Source organism: Hibiscus syriacus, unplaced genomic scaffold (genome assembly GCF_006381635.1).
Source record: "Hibiscus syriacus cultivar Baekdansim isolate YM2019G1 unplaced genomic scaffold, ASM638163v2 tig00111947_pilon, whole genome shotgun sequence".
Classification (NCBI taxonomy): Eukaryota; Viridiplantae; Streptophyta; class Magnoliopsida; order Malvales; family Malvaceae; genus Hibiscus; species Hibiscus syriacus.
In genome coordinates this window covers 687,017-710,314 of record NW_024063219.1, presented here as the reverse complement: position 1 = coordinate 710,314, position 23,298 = coordinate 687,017, and the positions used below count along the sequence as shown (strand labels likewise).

Here is a 23,298-nt window from a genome sequence, read left to right as displayed (position 1 = left end):
TAAATGAACGAACATGAACATATCTCCGTTCGTGTGCGTTCGATTTGTTTATAGGTCTATTCATTCTTAAATTTTAAAATATGCTACTGACTATCAAAATCGTTTAATATACCTTTTAGATTATAGAATATAACGTTAACTTCCTTGTATCACAATTCTTTAATTTCAATCAACTTTATCAGTTGACTTGTAATATTAATTTATTTTATCACTTGTCATTTAGATAATTTACCTAAAATCACAAATTAACCTAACTATAAACTCTTCTGAAGGTACCGACTTATTTCCTTAAAGGGGCAGATATCGGCCCACGTGTTATAATTGACATACAAAGAGTGGGTGATCGTAGTTTTATCATAACCCTTTCTTCACCCGCACTTATCTCTCGTCTACTCTGCTTTCCTGCAACGCTGAAAAGATATTTTTTATTAGGAAAAGAAAGTTTCAGGAGAAAAAGGAGAAATGGCCTCGCAGCTTCTTCGTCAAACCCTAACCAAGACCAAGCCAAGCGCCGTTATCCGCCGATTATCCACCGCCTCCGCCGTCGCCGTCGCTTCTCCTGCAGGAAACGATGAACCAACAGGGATCACCATGAAAGGTGTGAAAATCTCGGGACGTCCGCTTTACCTCGACATGCAAGCGACTACACCCGTGGACCCTAGGGTTTTGGATTCGATGCTTCCTTTTTATCTCTCCCGTTACGGGAACCCTCACTCCCGTACTCATCTCTACGGTTGGGAATCTGAAACCGCCGTTGAAACTGCCCGCGCACAAGTTGCAGCGCTAATTGGAGCTTCCCCTAAGGAAATCGTCTTCACCTCCGGCGCCACCGAATCGAACAACATCTCAGTCAAAGGCGTTATGCATTTCTATAAAGAAAAGAAACGCCACGTCATCACGACTCAAACGGAGCACAAATGCGTTTTGGATTCTTGCCGGCATCTTCAACAGGAAGGTTTCGAGGTAACTTATTTGCCTGTTGGGTCTGATGGGCTTATTGATTTGGATAGATTAAGGAAAGAAATCCGGCCGGATACCGGGTTAGTTTCTATTATGGCTGTTAATAATGAAATTGGTGTGGTCCAACCGGTTGAAGAAATTGGTAAAATTTGTAAAGAATTTAACGTCCCTTTTCATACTGATGCTGCACAAGCTTTAGGGAAGATTAAGGTTGATGTAGAGAAATGGAACGTTAGTTTAATGAGTTTAAGTGGGCATAAGATTTATGGTCCTAAAGGAGTTGGGGCTTTGTATATGAGAAGGCGGCCACGGATAAGAGTTGAGCCTCAAATGAATGGAGGTGGGCAAGAGAGAGGGATTAGGAGTGGGACTGTGCCTACTCCACTTGTTGTCGGGATGGGAGCGGCATGTGAGGTTGCGATGAAGGAAATGGAGTATGATGAGAAGAGGATTAAAGGTTTGCAAGAGCGGTTGTTGAATGGGATCAGGGAGAAGATTGATGGGGTGGTGGTGAATGGTTGTATGGATAGGAGGTATGTTGGGAACCTGAACTTGTCATTCGCATATGTTGAAGGGGAGAGCTTGTTGATGGGGTTGAAAGAAGTGGCAGTGTCTAGTGGGAGTGCGTGTACTAGTGCAAGTTTGGAGCCTTCTTATGTGTTGAGAGCATTGGGTGTGGATGAGGATATGGCACATACTTCGATTAGGTTTGGGATTGGGAGGTTTACTACCGAGGAGGAGATTGATAAGGCAGTTGAGCTTACTGTGAAACAGGTTGAGAAATTAAGGGAAATGAGTCCGCTTTATGAGATGGTGAAGGAAGGTATTGATATTAAGCAGATTCAATGGGCGCAGCATTGATCAAGCTCTGAATATAGGTGAGGCTATTTTGGATATGAATTGCATGCTGAATGATTATGCAGAGCTAGAGCCTAGAATTGTGTCGCTATATCCCGTCTTTGTTCTCTCATCCATGTAAATGCCTTGATAGCTTTCTTAGAGAATTTACATGATTAGAGAGTAAATCTTGCACATCGTCAGAATAGGGAGATCCTATCTTGATAATAGAAACAATAAGAAACGTGTCTGCTTTAGCTGCAACGTTATTTAATGTTTTGTAACTCTGAGCTCAGTGTGATGGATACCAAATAATATCTAGTTGTATGTTGCTTTTTATGTGATGAAATGAATTAGGGTGATCTATTCAGCGGGAGTCATTACTTAAAAATTTATAATAATGCTTCGGTTCTGCTACCAATGAAATTAGTGTGAAGTCTCCGATCAAATCAAGCATTGTGAAGTAGCCTTATCAGTCACCATTCTACATTGGATTTATTCACTCAATCTTCCGCAAAAGTGCCTACTTTTGTGAATGCATTGAAAGAAAATTATTTCCGTTTTCTGCCAAGCTGGTGAGTTGCTTTGGCGACTGATGCTCTTGTTAATCATGTTCGCCAGTTTGTTGGATTAAATTGTGAATGCCGGACAAGACTTTTGTAATTACAGTGTCCTCAAGGCCTCATTGATGATGAAGTCTAATACTGGTCTCTAGGTTGAAGAAAAATTTAGCATCTTGATAGCCATTTTTTAAACGACTGTTATTTAAAATTGCCGATGGAGTCTAATACTGGAAAGGCCACTTGAACCTTGAAACGTGTGCATAGAAGTTAGTATGTGGTCAATAATCACTTTTGGTTTTCACTCTGTAATGCATTTAGAATGCTGATGCCTCTTTAGTGTTGGGAGGATGCCAATGCTGCAAATGGCCCATAGTCTTAAATAGGTTAGGTATGGGCAAAATAGATCAGATTTTCCAAATTCACATCCGAATCTGACCTGTCCCGGCAGTAGTGATGTTCCATCCGCTCTCATAAACCTCTTAAAATTTCGGTGCTAAACCTGTCTCAGATGCGACTTGAATAATTTAGATCCATACAAAAAAAACAAAGAAATCAAATAAAAACCCAGAAAAGTAGTAAAAAATCAGAGTTATGCCGAGCAATTAACGATCTTATGATAAGTAAATTTAAATCAAATTAGAATATCTATGTAGACAAAACAGATGAATCTAAGCAAAACCAGCCACTCATTATGAAACAATTAGCTTCTAATCCCAAATATTACTCTTTCCCTAATTAACGACACTATCAAATCCAAACGAATTTTCCTTTTTTATAGAGAGAAAAATAATTAAAAGTTTTAAACAATATATATAATAATAAATTTAAAATAAAATATATAATGATAATTTTGAATGTCTCAAAACGATTTTTTTTTTGAAAGATCTCAAAACGAGTCGATACGAGTGTACTGACCTTTTTTTATCTTAATTTTGATCCCCTCTTTTACAAAATTCACCTAAAATTAATTTAGAAAAATATACACGTGACGAATCCTTCGATTCGTGTTTGCTTACACCAATGGATAAATTTATGTTACTCAGGCATGTCCGTGCGTCATATGCAATACGAACCTGCCTTTGGGTTTGGGTTATTATGGGGTGATCAGATCTTCTTTTCTGAATGTTAGCTGTCTGGATTGGTTTACGGTAATTGAGAGCTTTATCCGAGGAATGGGATTTCTCAAAACAGGCAAGGCCTGAGCTTTTATCTTAAGCTCTCGTTATGCTAAATAAAAACCTCACAAATCGGACACAGAGAACAGGAAGGTGATTGAAGGTGATTTGATCCAATGAACTCTGTATCTTCGGTCTTACCCCATACTTGCCATTTGGGGTACATTTGTTTTAGGTAATATTACATTCTCTCTGTTAACAAGAAATGACATTATTTATCTTGCTTCATTTCTTAACTTCTATAATAAACATTATTTGGAAATGTATCAAACAAGTTTGTATAACATAACATTCTTGGCGACAAGGATGAGCAAAACTATACTCGACTCGAAAAATTGATTTGTTTTTTAATTTTGAGTTATCGAGTCAACTTGACTTATCGATTCGGTTTTTGAGTTCGAGTCGAGGTTGAATTTGAAAATTTTGAGTTACTCAAAAAACCGAAAATTTGATTAAGCATTTTGACAATTTTACGATTTAGTCCATAATTTCATTGTTCCTTCAATTCTTCCTTCATTTTAAGTCTACTATTTTACTAAATTTGAATCAAATGCTCCTAAACTATCGTAAAATATATATATGTAGTACTTTCAATTCCTCTTTTTAATAACAAGTTTTTTATTTTTCAATTTAGTCTCCCAATTTTTTATAGTTTCCTTATTTCTTCATCCTTTATTTTAAATCTGTTTTTACCAAATTTAAACCACATGCTCATATACCACTATAGAATACCTATGTAATTTCAATTCTTATTTTTTTTTACTAAAAATGTATTCTCTCTTTTTATTTAATCCCTTAACTTTGCATTTTACTTAATTTGGTATTTTGACTGCAATTGTTTGTAAATTATTTCTTCTCATCAATATTTTAGATTGTATTTAATATATTAAACAACATTATAATATGGAAAGAATATGAAATATATATGTCTTATATGGTTAAATTGGAACAAATTCTTACCATAATACTATAAATAATTATAATAAAATTAGCATAGAAACTCAAATAACTCAACTCAAATAATTCGACTCAAATTTCTTAAACTCGACTCGAAAAAATTCAAGTTAAGTTCGAGTTGTAAAATACGACTCGTCAACTCGAATAACTTGAATTTTTTTACTCGACTCATCCCCACTTAGTGATATGTTTGTAAACTCACATCTTGATATTTATATTTTTCATAGATAATTTTATACTTCGTAAAATAAATGTCCCCCTAACTCTGTTTCTCCCCGCTAAACTTCTATTTTGAAGCAATCATTATAAGCCGTTGTTAAACATCATTAACAAAGCTTCTAATATTTGGTAATCCAATTAACATAGTCGTCCCAGTTTGATATTACAATCGTTATTTTAAGATAATACAGTAAGATCAGTGCTCAGGACTGGACAAAATAATTGATAATCGATAAAGGGTTGCATTTGGAATTCAGATTAGATGTACAGCTTAAGACGGAAACCCACTTTGTTTTTAATTTTACGAGTTTGGATCTTAAGTTCCTTGTTCGTAGTTAGTGACGTATCTAGAAATATTTTTTTAGAATGACACACATATGTTAACGACATAAAATTTTTAGATATGATAGATACAAATAAAATTTTATTGTGGATATCGTACGGAAAATAAGTAATAAATCAAAGAAAAAAAAACTTATATTTTAGGATAAACACGAAAAATTAGAGTATATGATATCATTAAAATAAATTATTAATCACAAAAAATTCGAATTTTATCAAGTTGTAGCTCTGTCACTATTCGTAGCTCGTACACTTAACGGGCAAAGGACCGAGGATTCAAACCTTGAATGACTTACCGAGGTATCATCACCCTTGTTCAAATTAGTCCTTTTTACGTGCTATTGTCGTTGTAAAATTGATTGTTTTTTACGTAGCTATGACCCATGACTTTTGGTCGTTGCAGCCTTGTCGGGCCTTCAATTTATCTGTCGTCATTCAGGAATTTGGTAGTTTGCAAACTTAGCTAGCTACTGTTTAGTTGATTGATTTAAACAGCCAAAATTGCAGTACGTATGGAACCAAAGTCCTGTCTAATCATCGCTACATGAATATGCTTGAATTGTATTTTGTAAGAGATGTATAAGGAAATACAGTATAATATATAGTTAATAAAAGATATTTTTAGAAATATTAATATTTTTTTTAATATTTTTGGTATAACGTTATTTAAAATATTATTTTTTTTATCGGAAATTAGGTAGTAAAATTATCATTTTTAATATAAAAAAATAATATTTTAGATAATTTTTTATCAAAAATATTAAAAAAATATTAACATTTACGATAACTTCTTTTCTTAACTGTATATTAAACTTTTGTACAACAAAACTACCCTTGTTTTGTAGCATATCCAAATGGAAGTAAAAAGATAAAGACCAATATAAAAAATTGTCACTTAAATATCTCGTCGAGTTTTAACAATTGATTTTTGTTTATGGAAATAAATTTATTTTGTTAATCAGGTTTATCATTTTATTAATAAGTTGACCGTACATTAATTACTGACAACTGTTAAATTTGATTCTATTAAGAAATAATCTTGATCGACGATAATTACAAAGATGACTTGTTATATCTCCGGATAACTTCTGAAAGTTCTACTAAGGGAGAGAGGTCTTCCAGAATCGTTATTAACAGAGATTTAACAATTTCATGACAATATTCTCCAAAAATATAGAAGTTTCTCATCTATGATAATAGATTAATAGACTGATATAATGTAATGAGAATAGCAGTATGAACTATGAAGGTGCAACATTGTCAAACATTGAATCTCACAAGCAAGAGAACAATACTAAATCAAATCTATATATTATCTTACACATGATTTACAAGGTGCAAAATTAGGTTTTCGACGCGACGACCTAAATATCAGTTTCTGTCAGGGGTTGAAAATGAAGTTCCCACATTTGCATTTCCAGCTCATGGGCTTGTAGTTGGAATTATCAACTCCTCTAGCGTAAGCAGCATCAAAGTTGAGTGTTGAAATATTCATGTTGCCATGTCTGAGTGGTGGATCTATAGGCACTTGAATGGCTTCACAATGCTCGCATGAGCTGCATCTTCTCTCGCACCTTGGCGGCCTTGACCCTATCCGACCTCTCATTATTTCCTTTTCTTCATTTACTGCCTATCCAACGTAAGAAAAAGAAGAAGAAGAAGAAGAAGAAACATTATTAGCATTCATTGTATGATAATCGGAGAATGAAACACAGTTCTTTTTCCCTGCAAATTGACTGTTGGTGGCTTGCCTTGGAAAAGCTATCAAATTTGGGGGTTGGCCTACCTGAAAATCAAGAACAAGTTTGGATTAAAAAAATATTTTTTTCAAAACTTATTGGTTGTGATGAATAAGATGCTTGATTACGTACCTTCAGTTTTGTATCTACCATGGGTCGGGCTTAAAATCAAGAGAAAAATAAGGAAAAAGTGGGAATGGCTTGGGCAAAGTATGAAACTGTGAGTAGCAACCATTTTGATGAAGAGCACAATAGGCGTTTCAGTGAATGAATTGACAGCTTAATATAAGCGTTGTCTCGCACTCTGCTGAAATGATGGAACGTGGAAGGACAAATTAATGCAAGTTTTGTGCAGAAATTATAGTAAAGAAAAAGGAAACCAGATAAGGGAAGAACATTATTAATAGCCTCTTTTCCGACACGATATGGCTGCAAACGACGGTAAAAATAGAATCCTTGAAGAAGATAATGAAGTTGGGGGGGGGGGGGGGGAAGAAGTCAAACAAAGAACATCAGAAACGCCACCGAGTTCCCACAAAAGGACATGAAATAAAACCTGTGGTTAATTTCCCTTTCGTTGGTTACTGAGTAGTTCCAATTAATCACGCCATATCTTCTTCTAAAACAAAAGAAAGAGGAGAAAATAATCTAATTGTATATTCTCTCCTGATATCTCTCTTATTGTTTTCAATTATGGTAGTTAAATGGCTTGATTATAAAATAAGTATCTAGCTAAATTATACCCTTTTTTCTAAATATGCGTCCAAACATTTTTGAATCATCCAGGTGTCTAACGTTCTAAAGGTTATTCAGGGCGTAACAGTCGTTAAAAAATCTCGTTAAGTAACACGGTTCATGCTATGGTAATTCTATTTTTTTATAACAAAAATATTAAAAAAATTATTATATTTATAAAAAAAATCTCATTTTTTCTAAAATTACGAAAAGCCTCAAATCCTAACCCTAAATTTACCTTCTCCCTTACTAACCACGACCGTCACGTGGCCCTTGCCAACCGTTTTTGTCTGTGTAGTCATCGGAGTCATTGGGTTACCTCATTTAGAGATTTGTCGAATCGCCTCAATTAGGGGTTCATCTACTGGTTGGGTAGTCGATGGAGGTTCAATCGATCAAATGTTCAATACCAAAATAATTAAAAAAATATATATATATATATATATAATTTTTTTAAGCCTAGTTAAATCACTTGTGATGAGGAAATGTCTTGATGCACAATCTGATGTGAATATTTTTTATTCATCATCTTTTTCGGGTCCTGGTAGTTGATGGTACCAAAATTGTAAAAAGTGCGCATGAGGCGCAAAAGCGCAAAGACTCACTGAATGGGGCTTTTTCAACAGTGAAGCGAGGCACGTAGCCTAGGAGCAGCGAGGCTCTGAGGTGCGAGACTCAGTCGAGGCGCAATTGAGGCACGATGTGGGCTTAAAACCTTGTAATTATTACTACATGGCCTTCTCTCATATGGGCCGACACCCTAAAACCCTCAATCGACCTTCTAATCCACACATACTAACCTATCGATCGACTGCTTCCTCCTTTTCTTCGACTGGTGACTGTGACATTGAACAAGACAGCAGCAACACTTCGATTAATCGATTCACATATTCAATTCTTCTCGTAAGTGATTATGTTCTTTGATTGATCATTCGATTTATACTGTTAACCATCTGTGTTGAAAGAATTTTGTTCTTCTTAATCAAATTCTCTTGATAATCACCGCAATTCGTGTGTATGTGTCTATTCTTGTTTTTTTTCTTTTCTAAGTATGTAGTTATTCGTATTTGTCTGTTCTTGTTTTTTCTTTTCTTTTCTAAGTATGCAGTTATTCGTGCGTATGTGTCTGTTCTTGATAATCACAGTTTCTCTTATTTAATTTTCTATTTTTATTTTTCTGGCTTCTGGGACAATATTGCAGCTGTTAATCATCAATATTTTGCTTTTGGAAAATCTGGTTTGACATTATGACTTATGAAAATCAGTCATCAACTTCTTCAAAGCAAGATATAGCTTCGAAGTATTGCATTGACATGGGCAAAGGTAAAGTAAAATGTATGTTTTGTGACAAAATCACTTCCAGAGGTATTTATAGGGGTAAACAACATATAGTGGGTGGATACCAGAATAGTACAAGATGTCTAAAATGTTCAGCTCATGTACGTGAAGAGATTAGAGAATACATGGAGAAAAAATGTCAAAATAAAAAAGAAACTGAAGTTTTATATGATTTGGATGATGTAGACAACTTTGGGGATGACGAGGATGATGAAGTTGTTGAAGTTGGTACACATGTGTTTGCAAAAGTGGTAATAGTACTAGTAAAGCATCAAAGAAGCAAAAGGGCATTAAAGGACCAATTGATATGTTTTTCACCCCACCACCCGAACAAGTTGTGAAAAACAGAAAAGATGGGAAAATGAAGCAACCAAGCATCAATGAAGCATGTAAAAAACAACTACGGGAGAAAGTATGTGAAGAATACCGAACAATTGTTTATTATGCTTGATGATATGGTTGAGGAGGTTGGTGAGAAGAATGTATTTCAGGTGGTAACCGACAATGCTTCTACATATGTAGCAGCAGGTGATGAAACGTCCACATTAAATTATTATATTTGTATATATTTATATAATTATATAAGACTTGAATTTTTATACTATTTTAATTTTTATGTCTTTATAAGACGTTTATTGATGGCGAAATTATAACACCCCAACCCGTAAATGTCCCGGATACGAGTCCAAGATGTCACATTAACTTTTAAAAACGATAATCTTACAAAATATTCAAACATTTGAACTCTTTTTAAGAAAATACCACAGTATTTTATTAAATTATGTTTCAGTATAAAAATTCAAGTCAAAAATGTATTTATAAACAGTAAAATATGGCATGAACAGTCCCGTGAACAATACCATAAACAATGCTACAGTACCATGAACAGTACTACAATACTAATACAGTAACTTTCGTAAAACGTTCATAAAACTCGTAAAAATTTAACCATTCATTACTATACATTTACATTTATATAAATATGTTTAAAACATTCCAAAACTCGATCAGAGCGTATCCAATACAAATTTTTTTATTTATTACATGCCAACTAAATTCTTTCTAACAAAATACATGCAATTCTATTTATATTTCTGATCTAATCTTCGGTAAGGAGAACTGACATGTCTTGTTCCTCTTTACTTCTCTTTTTCGCTTTCCAAACCTACGTGTGAAACAATCACACGCTAAGTCGATGACTTAGTGAGGCATATAAAACATATAATATACCCATTTCATATAAATAAAAGGCATACATCTACAAATACTATCATTAATCCCTTTTACTTACCATATATTCATCATATAACACATATATCACTATACCAAGGAATAAACATATCATCATGTAATTTCTATAACATATTTCATATTACCAAATATACATATCACATATAGTGTATTTGTTATTATCTCTTATTAACCCAGTGTACACATGTCACTAATTCTTTTTATCATATAAACATATACTAACATTTCTATACAGATCATGGATTAACCAAGCAATACACCATTACATAAATCCTGTGATCTATTCCACATAACAAATCACATATACATATCATATTCAGTATACTTATTAAATTTCTTTATTAGCTCATGTACACTGTTGAGAACTGAAGGTATGTGAGTACATTGAGGTTGTGCACTAATGCTGTCACCACAGCTCGTATAAATTCCCACTAGGGGCACTGAATATTTGTCTTGAAGGACCGCGTAGAAATGTCCCGAAAGACCACTATGTCCCAAAGGACCACATATCACATATGTCCCGAAAGACTACTCCTTAATAACCATATACATAATACAATGGACCAAATAAGTGTACCAAAGTACAATATACATATTCCACGGAATTATATATATGTCCCGAAAGACCACGTAGAATTTTCCCGAAGGACCGCGTAGACCCTCTACTCTTGGCATGTCAACTATACCTATAGCTCTCGTATCATATAACATGGGCATTTTTCTTTTGCTTCATATATTCATGTACTTATATGATTGCTCTTATGATCACATATCACATGTGCATATAATCGCATAGTTTACTTTCATGTAATTCATATCACTTTTCATATGAATTCATATTCATATGTCACATAACTTGTATCACTTTGCATGGATTCACATAAACATATATATCATTTGATTCATGTCTTATTCTTATATCATATAACATGCAATCACACCCTTCATGTAACATATGCAATAATATATATATATATATATATATATATATATATCACATACACTCATGCCACGTAAGTATCATGTCAATCACAAATCGAATAATATTTTAGGAGTCACTTCTTACCACAGTAACTCCGTCACTAGCTCATCGCAAGCCAATGATCATTCAATAACATAAGTACAAATTAAATTTCTCTCACCTTAGCCTTGCTTTGATTCGATCCTAATTCTTTGATTATTTTCGGGAACTTGTTTAGGCTCTGTATCTACATAAATATAATTTTCAAAACAATTATCAGAAGCCTAAACCTTAAACTTGATGTTAATAACTTAAGCTAGTTTAATGAACCAAAATTCTATTTTCCTTTAGGGGTGTATCGATGCACTATGGGTGCATCGGTACACAAAATAGCTTCAAAATTTTCATACATCGATGCACCCCTTAATGCATCGATGTACCTTCAAATTTTGTCTTAGTGCATCGGTACACACTCATAGTGCATTGATGCACCTATCAATAATAAACTGGTTTCACCCGAAAATTCTACAACTTTTCATTAAATTTCCTTATACTAAGCTCCTTTCATACCATTAAACTCAACTACTATTGCTTAAACCAACTTATATCCATATAAACTATCTTTATCTTCCATTTCTCATCATGATTCTTAAAATTAAGAATCATACCCAATTTTCCATGTTATCCAAACTTAATTCTAACACTTATCACTTCTTATTCACACATATGACAAGTCAAATTCCATCTCAAAGTTCATTTATTAACTCTTTTCAGAAATTCACTTTGAAACCCATTTTCTTTAATCTTTCATAACTTCTTCATCTTTTGATTTTAAGACAAAATAAGCTTTCCTTAAGCTTAATTATCACCGAAGGATAAAAACCCATACTTAAAATCAACAAATAATCAAGAAATCAAGAAACTCACATTTGTTTATGGTTCTTCACGTTTGGGAGAAGAAGAAGAAAAGAAGATAATTCTCGAAACTATATTTCCCCAAATCATGATTCACATGGGTATTATAATACCCATTAATCTATTATTTAATTATTTTTCTTGTTCAATGACAATTTACCCTTGGACTCTTTCAATAATTACCAATAACCCTTCAGATATTATTTTTAAATAAGCTATTGAACTATTCAATTTTCCACTTTAATCACCAAATTCTGAAATTTTACAATTTAGTCACTAACCCGTAGTTTGGGATGTTACAAAAACATTTATAATGGAGTCCATGTGCTGCTCATTGTCTTGATTTGATGCTTGAAGACATAGGAAAGATTTGAAAGTTCGTGTCACGTTGAAGAGAGCAATGGCCTTAAACGGATTTATATATAGCCGTATAGGTGTTGTAAACATGATGAGGAAGTTTACCAGGATAAAAGAGTTGGTGAGACCCACGATAACCAGATTTGTCACCGCTTATATCATTCTTCGTTTAATACAAGTTCAAAAGGCAAACCTTAGAAAGATGTTTACTTCTGATGAATGGAGGAAGAGTAAATACTCAAAATAGCAAGGCGGTAAAAGAGTCGCATCCATTATTTTGATGCCTACCTTTTGGAGTACAATTTTGTATATCCTTAAGATGACGGGCTTATTGATCATTGGTGGGGGTTCATCGTTGAATATCTTCTGCGGTACCACTACAATTTTCCTTTTGCTTTTACTTTGTCTACTTCTTTCGATATCTCGGGAGAATAGCACCTCCCACTTCTTGTGAAGTGACCCACTTCATTCACTATTTCAGTTATCAAGTTGCCTCCTGGTGCTTCACCTTCAACTACCTTTATTTTCTCTAGCGAACCAGATTCCCTTATCAATGAAACATTGGCAGTGTAGTTCCAAGGCACCTTGCGGGTGTCTTTAAATGGGAATGGTGAAGGAGCTGTGATTATAAATTTTGGTATTGACGACCCAGAATTCATTGCTGATGGTTTCACAGTAATGACCACTGGCTTACTTGTTCTGTGAACGGGCTCAGAATTTTCTGTCATGAAGACATCTTCTTCTCTTTTTTCCTTATCTTCCTCAAAGAACTCTACCTCCTTATTATCCATCAATCTTTGTAATAACCCCCTGAATTCAGGGCAAAGCTGAATTTCATGTCCTTCTTCTTGGTGATATTTGCAATAGTGTCCACACTCATTGGTCTTTGGCTTAGATCTTGTCGAATCATGCCAGCCTGATAGAGTTGTTGGAATACCCAATGAAGGGAGATTTAATTTCATGAACGTCTTTCTTTGCCTTCCTCCTATTCTCCTCCTAGATTGCATTTATCCCTTTGCCTCCATGATTCGGTAGTGGGTGTTTTTTACATCTGTTGAGTCAAACTGTAATCCTCCTGTGTTAATCAGATTTTGCACTATCTTTTTTAAGGCAAAACAATTCTCAATAGAATGGCCAGCAATTCTATCGTGGAAATCACAATGTGCATTTGCGTCATACCAATGAGGGTACGATGGTTGAAGAGGAGTCAAACGGTAGGGGCATACCACATTGCTTTTAATAATGAAGCGTATATCTCTGAATAGGGTACGGGTAGAGGTGTGAATGATATTTTTTCTCTCTCCTTACGAGGTCCCTTGAAATCATTTCTGACGGTGTTCATGTCATTCTTCTCCGCCCTTGATTGGGTTATTGTGACACTATTTGCAGTATTCTTGTGGTATACACTTACAACTTCATTCTCCTTTTTTCGGTATACAGGTTTTTTGGAGCTAGACCCTTCAGCTACTTCAATCTTGCCACTTTTTATAGCATTTTCGATGAGCTCACCAGAGATGATCAAATCAACAAAATTTTTGGTGGCATTTCCAAGCAAGTGCCCCAAGTATGGAGCTTTCAAAGTGTTGACAAAAATTACAGTAGCTTCCTTTTCAAGTAAAGGGGGTTGGACCCTGGCAGCAACATCACGCCACCTTTGGGCAATTGTCGGAAAGTCTCATTACTTCTTTTTTCCATATTCTGAAGAGTCCACCGATCATGAGCTATATCTGTAACATGGTGATACTGTTCTAGGAATGCTTTTGCCAAGTCCTTCCATGATTTGATGTGAACCCTAGTTAATTGGTTATACCACTTGGCGGCAGAACCTGTTAAACTGTCTTGAAAACAGTGAATCAATAATTTTTCATCATTCACATGGCCAGCCATCCTCCGGCAAAACATAGTAATATGAGAGGAAGGGCAAGTGGATCCATTGTATTTTTCGAATTCAGGAACCTTGAACTTTATAGGGATGATCAAGTCTGGGACCAAACTCAGCTCTCTGGCGTCAGACCCATAGAACGGTTCAATCATTTCTACTGATTTTACCATTTCTTCCAATTTCTTCAACTGTTGAGTTATTTGTTCATTGGCTTTTTCCTTTTCAGCTAACTCATTTAGATTTGGAGTTAAGTGTTCAGTAACAGGCTGATAATTGTTTGGGAATGCAGATCCCATGTTTGTGTTGCTGATTCTCATTGCTGACATATACATGAGGTCGTGCTTCTTGAGGTACCGAAGGGTGAGCAGTGATGTGTACAGGTGTGAAACCAGGAGGAGGACCAGATTCTGGTGTAAACCTTGGTGGGTGCTGGGGATCAGAAGTAAACCCCGCAGGATGTGATGCCCCTGGTTCAAACCCTGGAGGATATGATAAATCTTGCTCGGATGACGTTATTTGGCCATCCGTGATCCTTCTACCTATAGCATGTTTCTTAAACATTTCTTCCATCCTTTGTAGTAGACCAGTTTGCGAATTTGTTATCTCTGCTTCCATCTTATTTAATCTCTCTCTCATTTCTTCTTGAGCTTGTTTTTGTTCTTGCTCAAGTTGAATCATTCTAGCTTCCATTTTCTTAGTTGTATTCCGAGTACCGTACGGGTGTGAGTTGAATGCCAGAATAACTACAATGATTGAAAATTATATTTTACATTATTTTTGGTGTTTTAATGAATGAATGCATGTATTAATGCAAAATATTTAACATAAATGCAATGCAGAATTAATGTATGTAAAAGGTGTTGATCTCAAAAAGTTAATTATCATAGAACAACTTCCATTGGAACACAAAGTTTTTATTACACAATAGTTCACTTCTACAGATACGGCCTAGCCATCCGATTAAGTTCGACAACTTCTTTAATCAACCAAGACATCTTCTTCCCAAACTCAGAAACCGGATTGATGTGATGCTCGATGACCTTTGCTTCGACGGCTAATTCCCCAATGTATCTGGCAACTTCACTCATCTGTATTATAGCCTCAACTACCATATTGCTTCTATCTGCACTCTGTTCTTTATAGAAATCATTCGATGTTTGCCACTGTTCAATAGTTCCTTGGAGATTTCTTTCTAGCTCAGTGATTCGTACTTGACAACTCTGCAGTGTGCTTTCCAGGCTTCGAATTTGATTTCGCAGTAAGGCATTCTCTTCATAACTTTCCTGAATGTTACTTGGTCCCATGATAATCCTTCCTCGAAACAAGGATTCTTCGAGTTGCAGGATATAATCACTGAATTCTGTGATTTTAGCCCGACATTGAGCCAGATCCTCTTCAAGTCTCGTTTTTGTTTCCTGCATCCTTCGATTAAGACTGTGTATTTGTACATTTTTATCTCCACACCTTTTCATCCAGCTGTTGATTGTCTCTTGTCTTGCTTCGAGCCTAGTATTGAAGTGTTTCTTTTCTAATTCCCACCTATTTCTTTTAATATCAAATTCTTCGATTTTTTGTCCTCTAATATCAAGTTCGACAAGCATATTATTTATTTCAGTTTCAAATCCCCTGATCGTGATGGTCTTCTCAGCTTCTAGCTCTTTGACTCGATCTTTCTCCCTTTTTAGTTCTTCCATAGCTTTGCGACTCTCGGCCTTGTATCTTATGATCCGCTCCCTCTTATCAAGCTCAAGCTCTTCTATTTTTTCTTTCCCTTTCTCCAAGCTCTTGAGTAGACGATCGTTTTTTTCCTTCAGATCTCTATTTCGATATTTCTCTGCGTTTAACTTTTTGGTTAACTGGGCTGATGCTCTACTTGACCCAATTGTTATCCTAGATTTTTGCAGCTTGTAGTAACCCTTCTTCAGATTTTTCAACTCTGAATCTACTTTTTCTTTTCTCTTTCTTAGCATTGCAAATTGTGCGGCATGAAAGTCAACATCAATACTCAACATGAATTTGTCTTGTCGAATCTCTTCTAGTTCTTTCGACCAACCTTTTTTCTCAGCTTCGAATTCTGCTCTTAAGATCTCTATCTCCGATGGGACTATCTGAATTCATTCCTCCATAGTTATATCCTTACTTTGGCCAGGTAGAGGAATATTTTCATTCTTTCTTATAGACCTCCATTCCTCATAATTTGGCGTCAACATTACCTTGGCTGCATCGACTCTAGTACAGAAAGTCTTCTTCCATCCTCTAACTGCATTCGAGATGTTTTTCTTGTAATTGTTCCCGTAGAATACAAACTCAGATGAGTGCAGTCCAGCAGTGACTGGGATAAATTGATGGCCACCATATTGCCTCATAACCAAAAGTGGTGCGTACCCAATTGCTCCCCATAAACCGAGCAACATCACCCAATTATAGTCACCGCACTTATAGAGGAACTCACTTTGTATTTTCCAAGGGGCACGCCAAACGATATCCTTGTCTTGCATATTCTTAAGGGCATCTATCCACATGTCTTTAGTGACTCCTTTTGGCCAATCTTTCTCTAGAAATTCTCTCAAAGGCGAGTAACTTGTACTAAACCGATGATATGAAATTTTTTCAATTTTCCAGAAGTGGCTACGGATCCAGACATATAGTAATTGCGCGCATTCTGAAAATCGACCACCTCCAAGCCTTCGACAAGCATTCAAGGATCGAAAAGTCTCTGCTAAAATTACAGGAGCAGTGTTGACCCTTTTTTGTAATTGCTCGAATAAATCCACAACTGCAGCCTCAATAAATCCCAAGGCCTTCGGGAAAATGACTAAGCCATAAATACCCAGTGCAAAGAGGTCAAATCGCACCTTCTCGTCAGGATGACTTTGAATGATTCCTTTAATAGCAATCCAAGAAATGTCTTCACTTTCACCTTTTTGTTTGGTACGAGCAACCACCCATTCCTCACGCACTCCTGCGATTTTGGCTAATTTGATTCTGAAGGGTTGAGTTTTGATGGACTTGGAATAAATCCGATTCTCTTGAGCATCCTCTATGCGCAACAAGGCATATATTCTTCGATGGTAGGAACCATGTCTTCTTTATTGAAAGTGAAACAATTGTACCCTGGATTCCAAAATTGAATCAAGGCTCGGATCAACTCATCATCTATATCAACATATAGCAGATAGGAAATATCCCCATAACACTGGTAAAACTGCCTCTTCTTACTCGACTCCCATTTTTCCCAAATGTCTCGTAAGTCTTGGATGTCATTTCTTTTAAGAGAAACGGAAGCATAACCCGCTAAATCTGACATGTGATCAGCTGGAAAATTGTCCCCTTCCAATCTTTGCAATGCTTCAGCCCACTGTTGTACCTCAGAGTTTTGAACTGCTTGATTTAAATACTTTTCATCCATTGAAAGCTTTCCAAATTGACAATTAACTGAAGATCAACACCCTTAATCTTGAATGATGCAATGCAAATAACAAAAAAACATAAAAAATGAAAATGAATTAGCACAAGTAAGAAAATTGATATCAATAAAAATTTCATTTAAAGATGAATATAACACCTACCCCGTCATGATATCTACCCAAACATGTTATATACCCACAATGATTTTTCAATAAATTAATCCTAACCACATGGTATCTAGTTCGCATGCTGTTATTAAACAATATTTAAAGTAAAAAAGAAAAGGTTCAGAAACGCTCCTCCTTTGTGTACACCTATTTTGGGTACCTACTGACAGACATAGGTTCGATATATCTATACCTCAAGTGATCGTTCTACGGTTCACTATATGCGTGGTTGCGTTTCTAACAGAAAAAGGTACTCGAATTGTCCTTGATGATAGTGCCCCCTTGGGCTGCCAAACCCTCAATCCTCACCCATTATAGGCTTAAACGGATCGAGTTCAATTCGAGAGGATACATTCCCTTATGTCTATACGGAGAATAAATTCTCACGAAAACATAAGGTATATGAATCCCGAAGGTTACTTGCTAGGCCTGCACGGAGAATAAATTCTCACGAAGGCGTCGCTTTCGCCCCCACTTAGAAAGGTTCGGAGCTCGGTATAGAGCTTATGTTATGCAAATGCTCGTGACGTGTGTGAGGAGGAACATTCAACCCTTTGACTCAATAGGAAAATAACATCATTCGACAAAACTTTGGACAAATCTGAAAACAAAGATAAAAAATGTTAGTAAAACAATAATAAAATGAAGCAATTAAAAACTTCAATAAAAGGATGATAAGTTAACTAAAGACTCGAACTCATAATTTCTACCAAACGACAATGTGTAAGAGACTTACAGACTGACTCTCTAAAAAATGTCCCAGTGGAGTCGCCAAGCTGTCGTAACCGTTTTTCTGGCGGGGACAATTGTTTAATTGTTTTAAAAACAGTTACGATTTTAATTTTGGAAAATTCGGTGATTTGAAATTAATTTGGATAGAATTAAAAAGAGTCGCCATCAACCTTTTGACTAGGTAGGTCGAGTACCTAAAAATGTCTTTTAAAAAAAACAATTTTATGAAAAATCATTTTTAAGACAAAAATTGGTCTGCGTTTTCCAAAGATTCGATTAAAACGGGCTCGGGAGTCATTTACGCGTGGGTAATGATTAACACCCCCACAGCGCCCAAAATTGGTACTGTGTCGCTTATACATTGCCGTAAATGGTGAAAATCCTGAATCAAATATCAAGTTAAAATATGATCCATTTATTGGAATTTAATTAATTTACTTCAAATTAATAACTTAAAGAAAAAAAATAAAATAAGTAGTTAAACTTATAAGAACTAAAATGCAACAAATCAAAAACTTGAAGTCTAAATTGCAATTAAACGAAATTAAAACAATGACTAAAACATGTAATAATGTCGAGTTATGCACATAAAGATATCATACAAAAATTAATTAAATAAAACAAATGATTATTTAACTCATGAAAATTACCATGACATTCTAATACAAAAATTATATACATTTATTTAGATATAAACTATATCTTATATATGATTACTATAAATAAGTTTTAAACGTTTGAACCATAACTAATACTCAATATTAAAATATAAAGATTTAATTCGATGTAGAATACACAAGTATATGTAAGTTACTATATGAATTTATATTAACTATCTTACAAATATGTACGCATATTATGAATAAGTAATGGAACATTATACTTATTAAATAAATGATAACTATACTTATTAAATAAATGATAACTATACTTATTAAATAAATGATATAAAGAATATAAAAGTAAATACAAGTATACATCTAATATAATAAAAATATATTAAAATTGATCATGCATGGGCTAATTAAATATATACTCTAATAATTTAAATATATATATATATATATATATATATATATATATATATCCAGCTAAGCTATACGTTAAACAAATAAAATATGCCTATTCTTCCTAAGACATGTTAAACAAATATATATATATATATATGAACAAAAAAAATCAGTTTCCAAGACACATTAAATAAATAATATATATATATATATATATATGAACAAAAAATCAGTTTCCAAGACACATTAAATAAAAATATATATATACGTTTAACAAATATCCAACTAAGCTATATGTTAAACAAATAAATAATGGCTATTCTTCCTAAGGCACATTAAACAATATATATGTATATGAACAAAGAATCAGTTTCCAAGACATGTTAAACAAATATATATATATGAACAAAAAAATCAGTTTCCAAGACACATTAAATAAATATATATATATACGTTTAACAAATATCCAACTAAGCTATATGTTAAACAAATAAACAATGGTTATTCTTCCTAAGACACGTTAAACAATATATATGTATATGAACAAAGAATCAGTTTCCAAGACACATTAAATATATATATATATATATATATATATATGAACAAAGAATCAATTTCCAAGGTAAATGTACAAGTGATCTAAAAATTAATTATTTCAAATATTTTAATATAAAATCTAACTTTATCCTAAACCTAATACTTAAACTAAACTATCCAACCGTTTTCAACTTCAAAGAAATCTCAACTCTATCTTCTACTTCCCATACCCGAGAAGCTCAAGGTTAACACTCACAACGCCGACAGCTTCTCCTAAGGATGTTCCTTGCTCCGACCACATACCACATTAACCAGGTAAGACTTACTAAACCCTTCCCTATTTCTTAAACGGCGATGCTCTCATCCACGATGACTCTCATCTTTTTCAGCAAAGACCCAAACACCATAAGGTAAACTAAATCGAAACTATATTTCACTCTTTATTTTATATTTTTATTTTGCTTTAATCTAATCATCTCATCCGAATCATTTTAGAATTTACTCAAGACTCACTGTTTCGGAACTGACCACCTAGTCCCTTAAAGATGAGGACAATCACTCTGGCAGTTAAAGCTCACAACACTAAGGTAAAATTTCTTTCCTCCCTTTTCAATTGTTTTTATTATTATTTTGAAACACATATGCACACACAGAGAAAACGGGAAAATGAAAACAAATAAAAAAAATACCTTGAACCCAAATTGTATTTCTATTGCTTTCAATTTTTTTAATACAAAAGTGAGATTCTTACTACAATGGTTTTCTGTTGGCTTTTCAAAGGGTGAATGAAAATTCTCCTTGTCTCCTTTGCTTTTCTGTTGAAAACCAAGACCCCTCTATCGTTATATCGCTGGTGAAAATTTCTCGTTTTTTTTTATATCTAGCTTCCCCTCCTAATTTTTTTTTGTTCTCCCCCCTGTTCCTCTAATCCTCTGCCTATTTTATGGTTGATATCTCCACCTAATCTTCATGGATGCATCTGTGTTTTCTTCATTTTTGGTAGGATATTGACAAGTTATGTATGATTTAGGTGATATGCTTTTGACTTTGCTGATATTGTTTGTTTTTGCTGTTCAGTGGCCGACATGGTGATGATGATGTTTCAACTTGCTCAGAGGTGACTAGCCTTAGTGACTCGTCGGTGGAGAGGCTTGGTACTGTTATTGATCTGGGTCTGTTGGGTTGCTTATAATTGGACCACATTTGACCTGCACAAAAATATAAACACACTTAATAATAATAATAATAATAATAATAATAATAATTTAATAATATTTTTTAACTCTGACAAAAAAAAAATGGGTGTCTACAGCTGCCTCTCTTTGCACATTCTTGTGTTAACAAGAATAGGGCAAAACGAAAAAGACAACCATTTTTTTTATTCTTCCTTCGTCGTTAGATTGAACAAGTTCTTCTCATTATGAACTTCTTCTTTCTCGTGGATGAGTTCTTCTCACTATGAACTCTTCACTGAAAATGTTGAGTCACCTATTTCTGTGGTGGACTTGAAAGGAACAAGTTCTTCTCATTATGAACTTTCTCCTTTAGGACGAGTTCTTCTCATTATGAACTCTTAATTGAAATGTCAATCCCCCAAGTGAGGTGTCACTGATTCGAAATACCGTAAATCGAGTGATAGGTCAAACAAGCTCTTCTCATTATGAACTTCTTCTTCCTTTGTCAGATGATCTTATTATGAACTCTCAATTGAAAATTTCAATCCCTCAAGTGAGGTGTCACTAATTTGAAATGCTGTGAATCGAGTGATAGGTCGAACAAGCTCTTCTCATTATGAACTTCTTCTCCCTCTGTCGGATGAGTTCTTCTCATTATGAACTCTTCACTGGAAATGTTGATCCCTCAAGCGAGACATCACTGATTCGAAATGCCGTGAATCGAGTGATAGGTCATAAAAGATCTTCTCATTATGAACTTCTTCTCCCTCTGTCGGAAGAGTTCTTCTCATTATGAACTCTCTATTGGAAATGTTGGTTCACCTCCTTCTGCGGTGAATCTTAATTGTTATTGACTCTCTCTGAATTTCTGTCAAAACATTCAAAGCATTTCAATGAATATGAATGAATGAGCATACTCCTATTTATATATGCCTACTGATGTATGCATGATGTCCTTTTAAAATTATGAACTCTGTGGTCTTGCAAATCTTCATTTCAAATGCGTCATTTGTCCTTTCGTTTGCACTCCACATTTTGCTTGGGCTATTTTATGCAAATTCTCATTTCTCTTGTTCCCATATAAATCCTTTTCTTCTTCCTTTTGAACTATTCATCTTTATCAGCATATCAAAATATCAGTGTTTTCAATGTGCTTTTTTCAACTCACATGCATTTTCTTTGGTCATATCTTACTCTAATCTTTTCGATCATTAGGGCTAGAATCTCTGAAATTGGAAGTATTAATTCAGAGTAATACAAAAAAATCTTTTATTTTTTAATGCCATGTCAATCCACTTATAAGAAAAATGAATAAAATTGGGACTTGAAAGAACAAACTTTGAATTCACTGACAAGAAATTGAATTTACAAAGTTATAGCAATCACATGAATAATGGAAATTTAAAACCATAAGTCAAATGTCCTTATGGATCATTAGCACGAATGTTCCTGAATTAATCCACTTGATATAACTATTGAGTTGAGCTTCTGTCTGGAGGACTTCGAGAATTGCCAAAATGTCTATAGATGTGAAGCTTCTCTCAAAAATATCAGACCCTCAAGAAGATTTAGTTGTCTGATGCCTAATCTCAAAATGCTTTTGAGCCGCCTTTTCAGGTTTTCAACTCAAAGTCTTCCTTTGGTTTCAAAATGTCCTTTGCGGATTTTCATCTCAAACCCTCCTTTTTCTCTTTTTATTTTTTCATTTCTTTTTTTTTCATTTTTCATTTTTTTTTCTTTTTCATTTTTTCATTTTTCATCTTTTTATTTGTTCCTTTTTTTTTCTTCAAGCATAGTACTTCTTGACAGAGTCTGAGTTTACTGGATTTCTCAATTTTTCTCCATCCATCTCTGCCAAGATCAACGCTCCCCCAGAGAAGGCCTTATTGACAACATATGGACCTTCCCAATTAGGCATCCATTTCCCTCGGAAATCTTTATGAATTGGCAGGATCTTTTTTAGCACTAGATCACCCTCTCAAAATTCTCTTGGATGAACTTTCTTATCATGAGCTCTCATCATCCGTTTCTGATACAT

The 23,298-nt window shown here is 34.5% G+C and overlaps 3 protein-coding genes across 3 annotated transcripts in view; 1 reads left to right on the top strand and 2 right to left on the bottom strand.

The window, feature by feature from the left end:
- The first annotated feature begins 400 nt into the window (after positions 1–400).
- Positions 401–2,163, top strand: LOC120173406 (cysteine desulfurase, mitochondrial-like). The gene has a single exon (XM_039180589.1). The coding sequence runs from the start codon at positions 463–465 to the stop codon at positions 1,819–1,821; it is 1,359 nt and encodes a 452-aa protein (XP_039036520.1). The 5' UTR covers positions 401–462; the 3' UTR covers positions 1,822–2,163.
- Positions 2,164–6,434: 4,271 nt separating this feature from the next.
- LOC120173407 (EPIDERMAL PATTERNING FACTOR-like protein 2) lies at positions 6,435–7,202 on the bottom strand. The gene is made up of 3 exons (XM_039180591.1): positions 6,925–7,202; positions 6,805–6,839; positions 6,435–6,683 (listed from the first exon to the last, which is right to left on the bottom strand). The coding sequence occupies exons 1-3, from the start codon at positions 7,025–7,027 to the stop codon at positions 6,435–6,437; spliced, it is 387 nt and encodes a 128-aa protein (XP_039036522.1). The 5' UTR covers positions 7,028–7,202.
- Positions 7,203–15,995: 8,793 nt separating this feature from the next.
- LOC120173367 (homeobox-leucine zipper protein HAT22-like) overlaps positions 15,996–23,298 on the bottom strand; it is a 32,465-nt gene continuing 25,162 nt past the window's right edge. The window contains exon 5 of the transcript XR_005521049.1: positions 15,996–16,006. The gene's annotated coding sequence lies outside the window, so the exon portion shown is untranslated. The remainder of the gene's footprint in view (positions 16,007–23,298) is intronic.